General features: G+C 39.4%; 1 protein-coding gene across 2 annotated transcripts in view; it reads left to right on the top strand.

The window, feature by feature from the left end:
• Positions 1-2,375: 2,375 nt before the first annotated feature.
• Fkbp14 (peptidyl-prolyl cis-trans isomerase Fkb14) overlaps positions 2,376-7,526 on the top strand; it is a 27,851-nt gene continuing 22,700 nt past the window's right edge. Inside the window, exon 1 of one of the 2 annotated variants that reach the window (XM_011300423.1) lies at positions 2,376-2,788. In XM_011300423.1, the coding sequence (XP_011298725.1) occupies positions 2,601-2,788 (188 nt within the window). In that variant the 5' untranslated portion in view covers positions 2,376-2,600. The remainder of the gene's footprint in view (positions 2,789-7,526) is intronic. The other variant, XM_011300424.1, reaches the window with a different exon arrangement.

Below are 7,526 nucleotides of genomic sequence, written 5' to 3' on the forward strand. Positions count from 1 at the left end.
GTCAATAATTCCAGATTAAACTCCTCCAACGGTGATAAAACATTCTCATTTCGTTACGAATTAACGACGCACGCTGTGAAAATATATATCAGCCTTGACATATCTCCATTAAAGAAAAGAGTAGTAAAAGACAGAAGTGGAATTCCTCCCGTTTTTTCTTCGTTATTTCTTACTTCATCGCTTGCTGAATTCATTGTCAATTTTCGTTTACTCATCAAAAATTCTCTGGTTTATACATGTCGACGTCAGCTGTAAATTGCAACTGCAATGTCACATGGTCATTTATCGGGCTGACGGAATGGAGTGAAAGTGCTGATGGTAGTGGAGATTTGCTTGGAAAAGTTTTCTGATTGCTTGGCGACTAATAAAATTTGCTTTGAATTCTTTGGCCTGCGGTACCTGTTGCCCAAACCCATTTACAAATCAAAGAGACCCTCATTCATGGGAATTCTTCGGGGACTTCCACTCCGATGTTGTCCCAACATCCACCGAAGAACTCAACTTTTCCTCATAAACTTGCTGTTTGGCCTTTTCACGAAAAACCACATTCAACTTCATCTTGTGTGTATCCTCTACTCTCCCTTTGGCTAAAGTTTCCAGTTGTGGATAAAGGTATATCACGGTTTCGCTTGTAACTGAGACATTTTCATCTCCTTCCGCTTGTCTGTGTTGTGGTGGCACAACTAAAGTGCCTTGTACATAAATTTCTGTGATTTTCACTTGCGAAAAACAATCATCAAAGGATCGACGCGCATTCTGCACTCGCGAAAATACAATTCGACTGAATAAACACGTCTAATTAATTTATTCTCATCAAGCAAATCGCTTAGTCCATCGAATGAATTTATTTATTCACTCAATTGCAATTTTTTCGCTGACACCACTAGCGCCGAGGGCATCAACCGCGAATTCGTGTCAATCAATACAAATGACGAAATTCCAAATTGGAAAAAAATGGAGTCATTTTAAAAATAAAAATGAGATATTTTAAGCAGGAATTTGTAGCTTACCCTGGCACTCCGTCGTTATCTCTCATGATTCTCGTTTTCATCTTCTAATTAAACTCGCTATTCAGATTGGAATCAACCGGGAGTAGTTTCTTTATCACTTCCCCTCCCCGAAATAATCATCAAGAATACTTACAATGTGTTAAGCGAGCGTGTAATCTCTTATCAAGCGGGATGTGGGGTATGTGTACATTGACAAAAGGCCTTCGCATGTGGTGTATGTGAGATGGAAGTGTGAACCAATCGTTGTGCACGGATACGAGAAATTTGCGTGACACACGCGTGACACACGCGTAGGAAATATACCGCTATACAATCTGTCGTGGCGTGAGTTTAACGGTTGGCTGACTCCAGAATCTGTGACATCACTATGGATGAGAGAAATTCCGTTGTGATAACTAAAACACTCGTTGAATTTTACCTCCAACCAATGCATATACTTTTTTTTTCCTCTATTTTCTCCATTTTTCTTCATTCTCTCTAGTCTTTCTGTTCATCTAGAATTGGTGAAACCCGTTTTTTCCTCCGAATGAATTTTTTTCCGGCGGAGAAAAATCCACGAAAATAAAGTCATGGAATTGTTTGGTCTTATGAGAATGAGAAAAATAATTAAAATCAAGTGCACATCGGTGATTTTTTATTTTATTTCTTACAGTTTTCAATTTTATCCATGGATTCAATAATTTGGAAATTTTCAACATTTTCATGAGTTAAACAAATATTTATTTTCAATTACATTTCTATTTTCACAAAATTCAAATCATAAAAATCCTGAGGATTCACGATTATCTCCATTTCTCTCTAAACCCCTCCCCGAAAATCCCCCCCAAATAGCCACAAATTAAAAATTAAATTAACTCTCACCTAATTACCTTATCCGTCAACGTGGGATTCCCATCGATCTCCGGTCGTTTTTTCGTTGAAAAGTGTAATATTTATAGGTCTATCGGTAGGGGAAGCTCCCGGATGAGGCGAGTGGGCGGTGGGGTGGAGTGGGTGGAATGGGTGGAATGGGTGGAATGGGTGGAATGGGTAGAGTGGGTGGAGTGGGTGGGGGTGTAGAGGGGATAGGGATAAAACAGGAGGATAACCGAGAAAAAAAAAGTGAGAGAGAGAGAGAGTGAGAAAGAAAGAAAGAGAGAGAGAGAAAAAAAGGAAAATCCTTGATAGAGTGAAAGGGGTCAGAGTACCGTCAGAAAAGTGGGAAGCGAGTGTCAGAGACCTACATATTTTCAAGAGGCCAATGAGACGGCGCAATGTGGCGTGGCGGGACGTTTCTATACCTCACACTCAATCCTGGCTTCCAACATTGAGGATAGCGTATAGAGGGGGTAAGGAGTTATGTTCAAGCGCGCGCAGTATTACCACTCCTCTAGCACACGTTAAAACTATACAGTGAGAGTCCGTCACTACCGTCGAGACGTACATTGAAAGCGCCAGTTGCTCGTAGGCACTCGCCAACGTCACGTTGTTAACCAACTAATTCTATTTTTTTCATCACAAAAATTAAAAGAATATTTACGTTCGTCAACGGATTTATAAACTCAAGTTGATAACGAGTGGAGAGTAATTTTTCATTTTTTTTTTTTTAAAATGCATTCAAATTTTATTCGTGGTATGTGGGCTGTACTTGTTGTACTAGTTGTTCAAGTGTTTGCTAATGAGCTCAAGGTTGAGACTAAATATGTACCGGAAATATGCGATGTTAAAACTAAAAAAGGTGATCAGGTCACTATGCACTACACTGGAACACTCGTCGATGGGAAAAAATTCGACTCAAGGTCAGTTTAACGCGAGTTTTTTTCGTTTTTTTTTTTTCTTCTTTTTTGTAGGATTTTGTGAGGTTAGATTCAAAACTTTTACACCCGCATAGTTCCGAGATTATCATTAAATGTTATCTCGAACTGGTGAAATCTCTCTAAGGAATAGAAAAACACGTGTGGAATTCCCCGTAATTAACACAAAATTCGAGATAAACAAGGGGCGGGTAAAACTTTAATAGTGAACAATTATTCATTTCTGGGGGTGCACTTGGGGGGCGGTCTAGCCCCTGGTAAACGGATTATCCTCATCCTCCAGGTCGTACTTAGTTCCTCCCTCGTTTCGCCAAATGCCACCAATTATTTCCCTCCCCAAAAGACGAAAATTAAGAAAATTAAAAGTTCTTTTTTTTTTGTTGTGGGTACGTGGCAATTAGGTTTTCGTGCTTCAGTACTCAGGTGGCATTGTTCTATATAACCCGTTACAAGAACCGTTAATCGCTGGAAGTGACCTGGAGCCCATAAAATCCGCCTCGTTCATCATAAATATGATATTTCCATTTTTTTTTCTCTCTCTCTCTCTCTCTCTTTTCGCTCCGGTGTTTTTGGGGAGCCAAGAGATGTCGTAGATTTAGAGGGAATTTAAGAGGGTCTGGTTTTTATCTTTCAAGATGAATTCCTTCGTTTTCAGCGCCAGACATTTGTTATCGTGAAATAAATGATTAAAATTGGAGAAATATTTTTCCCCTGAGATTGCTGAGGAGGAACGGTAAATTGGTTGAGGGAATTATAGGGTTTCTGATGAATGGCGCAGGTTCGTTGGGTTTTATTTTTTTCTTTTAACGGTAACATTTTGTATTCAAATTTCAATCGGCCAGGGAATGCGGTTTTACTGTTTCATTTTACTCCCTTTGTATGTTGAATTTTCAATGGATTGCATTACTAGTCGATTGGGCAGACACTGGGTCAGGTGTGTTGTCGAAATTTCCACAGGAAAGAACGTGTCATCACAGCTGGTTTAATCCCACTGCTGTACAAATTTTCCCACTTGTTATTTTATTTTTGAGCTCTACGAGCGACAACTATTGTCTCGTCTTCAATGAAAATAGTTTGATAAAGATTCACACTGTAAGATTAAATAGAATGGGTGAATGGTGCGTCAGGGAGTTGTTGAAAGTAAACGATTTGAGAGTGCGAGGCGAGAGTGTGGAAAATTATTATGAATTAATCCACCGGGGAGATCTTTCATACGACGCTTTCAACCCCTTTATAAAGGATGATTGATTTCATGACTCGGGGACGCAAGACTTTACTCAGTTAATTTCACCAGTCTTTAGATTAACATGACAATTCTGGAGATGGAGATTTTTCGTACATCCCGGGGCTATTTCAGTGTTTCAAATAGTCAGGGCGAGAGTTCTGAGTTAAATCTCCGGGATATAATGAAAATCAAGGTAATGGGGCGAGGGATATATTTGGAAAACTGTAGAATCGAGAGGAAATGATTCTATCTAAAATTGAGAAAGCCACACTGGAATTTTTTCATCCTTGTTATTACTCTTCGAACACAGAGATTAATTTTTTATATGAATAACTATTTTCGCATTGATTCCTATAGTGTTAGCCTTGAAGATGATGTTAGAACTGTCAAATGGATCGGTAAAGAAAAATGGAAAAGAAAATTCACACCGTGCCTCCCCCAAAATTCATGATCTATCTCTTTTTTATTCCTTTTGACAGAAGAAAATGACTTTTCTCCAGAACCTAATTTTCACCTCAACCAACAATCGATTCCCCTCGCACTCCCTCCACATCACACCCCAATAATCCAAAATTACCAACAAAAAATTCCATCCCCAAAGACAAAAGCCCCAATCACCTCTTATCACCGATCTCCAAAAACAGGCAAATTCCATGAGGCAAAGAAAAAAAACAAAAAAAAAAGTACCGACAAGATTTTCTAATTGAACTTGGAAATTGATCTGATAAAAGCATTTCCCTCTCGACCGAAACGAGAGGAGAGGAGAGGAGAAAAAAAAATGTGTAAAAAGAGGGAAAAAAAACGATCTTTTAACCTGGGGCTCTTGAGGAGCGTGTCGGAGAGGTCGTCTATTCTGGAGTCTCGAATTACGGGTAGAACGATAACGTCTGGGGGGGGGGATGGGGGAGGATAGGTCCAGGCCCTGGCGATGCTGGAAGGGGGGAATCTGTAGTGAAGATGAGAACCGGTAGAGAGGGATGTGGGGGTGAGTGGAAAAGGGAGGAAAGGGGTGGAAAGGGGTGGAAAGGGGTGGAGAGGGGAGGAAAGGGGGAGGAAAGGGACTTCGATAGCGTTATCGCTGAGCAAGCTGTAGGTCCAGGCTTGGGCCTCGGTCGTGTCTATGGTTAGCCGTTATCTCAGTTACCGACGAGGTGAACCTCTTTCCCTCCCAACCCTCACCACCTTTTCATGTCCCCTTTGGTCTGTTGCATCAGTAGCATCTACACAAAGCACAAGCAACACCAAGTGCATGTGCGCTGTTATCCCAATGCGACAACATGAGGCAAACTATTCCCATCCAACTGCGTTTATTCCTCTTCATGGAGTACGTTAATTGAAATTCCCGGAATGTGTTGACAGATTCAACTTGACAATTAAAAAGGTCGGACGGGCAATTGATATTTGGATTTTTTGGTTAGACGTCGAATAGGTTTAGGATTTTTCAATGAAATTGTTCAGATAATTTTTATAATGCTATTCCACTGGGATTTCAAGATTCTTTATTCTTCATGAGCGAATTTCATTCTTAGAAATTGACAGCCATTTTTCTTTGGGATCAAATAGGCTTCTAGGTTAAATACATTACCTTTCAAACATGACGTGGAAGTATTAAATAATCTCCGCTAACAAATGCTCAATTTTTCGGTGTGTTAATGCCCAACGAGCGGTCGATATCAATTTCCATATCGGAATTATCAGCCAAATGAAGTGAACGAATCTTTCTGCTAAACGTCACTCGCTTGAATATTTCCTCAAATTGGGGTTGAAAATGGAATTACTTCAAAAATGACCTGAATAGATTCATCAATTACCCGTAACATTTCGATGGAACAATCAGCGGGCAAAATGGTAAAATGGAAATAGATCGATTAACGATATGAAATTGAATATGTGATTTTATTTTTTCATTTATTCCACGCTGGTGAAATTACCAGTGGAGACTAATTACCGTTGGATGATACAAATGAGGTCGATGGGCCGAAGGGCCAATCGGAGTTCACCGTTCAAATGCGCTGATGATACGGTTCCATTACAGAATCATTCACCTGTATCCGATCTGCCGTTAATTCTGACCACTCTGGGACCACTCAAATACCCAAACCTGTCCGACGTTTGGCCATTCAATGGACATTGAGTAAACCCATAAATAATGTTCTATCGTCATTGAATAATCGATAATACGCGTAATTACATCTGAAATAACAGTAATTTCCATGGCCGGAAAATTAATTGCTCCAAAAAAATGCCAATTTTTCAATCAAGCAAGTCAATTCAAAGCCCCCCCGTCTTGAAAGTCTCCACAGAATTTAATCCAACGTGATTGGTTCAATCAGAATTATCCGAGACCTTAGACTGAGGACATTGAACGATTCAATTAAGGCAAAGAGATGATTAAGACTCCGGGATATGAGGTTTCGAGTGAGAGAGCAATGGGAGAATTAGCCCCTGTCTACTCTATTTTTTTTTCTTTTTTTTACCATATTTTTTTTTTTTCGACTACAATGTTGCACTTGATTTAATTAGAGGGGTTCTCTCACGCTTCCCTAGGTAAACGGAAATCGCAATGGCCTATTCTTCCACCACTTACCTCGTTAAGTCTGACCGAAATGGAACAAAAGAATTATTTCCGAGACAAATTACCAAGAACTCTGGTTTCATTCTCTAATTAGGATTTTTTAAATCGTTGAGACGACAAGGGGGAAAGGGTAGAGTAATGTCTCTGGGTAATAGTGGAGAGTTATATTTTATCGTTGGTAATTTGGAATTGTGATGAGGAAATATTTTGATAAACGGTTGAGGTTTGAGGACAAGATTTAGCAGGATCAGTGGAATTTCGTGAGAAATGTTTCATCAAATGAAAGATGTTACCCACGTTATACCGCTGAACAATTTCCACGGGAACTAGCCCACTCTGTCGACGTACCAACTGGAATACCTCTGATGAAACTCTCTAGCACCAGTTGTACTGGAGTTTGTTCTCAACAGCCATCATTCTATGTAAGCCCAACGGATATAAACTGTTGACGTGGACGAATCGATTATGCGTTACATGGCGATGGTACCGAACGATGGGTTTCATACCAAAACTGGATTAGCGTGGGGACATTATCGATTACGGGGAGATATTGGAATCTTCGGACATTACACTTTCATTAAATGACAAACTGACAGATAATTTCTGTGTGAATTGAATGAATTCTTCACAAGTCATTCGATCTCTCAAATTTTCAAGTAATTTTCACTTGTCGATCGATTGAAACTTTAATTGGATTTGATATTCAATTTTGAAATAATTTTCTAACTGATTTTTTTTTTCAATCAAATTTTGCACTTTTGGAATTATTAATTAGTCTCAAAACTGTTGATTTTGGGAGAAAATATCAAGAGAGCTTTTTTACGGGAAATTTAAAGAGCCCCAAAAAAGTCCTTTACTACTTTCTCCTAAAACCGATAGTTCCCGAAATCAATCGGTAATTACGAGAAATCGTTGATTACACT

This window comes from Fopius arisanus, unplaced genomic scaffold (genome assembly GCF_000806365.1).
Source record: "Fopius arisanus strain USDA-PBARC FA_bdor unplaced genomic scaffold, ASM80636v1 scaffold00017, whole genome shotgun sequence".
Taxonomy (NCBI): domain Eukaryota; kingdom Metazoa; phylum Arthropoda; class Insecta; order Hymenoptera; family Braconidae; genus Fopius; species Fopius arisanus.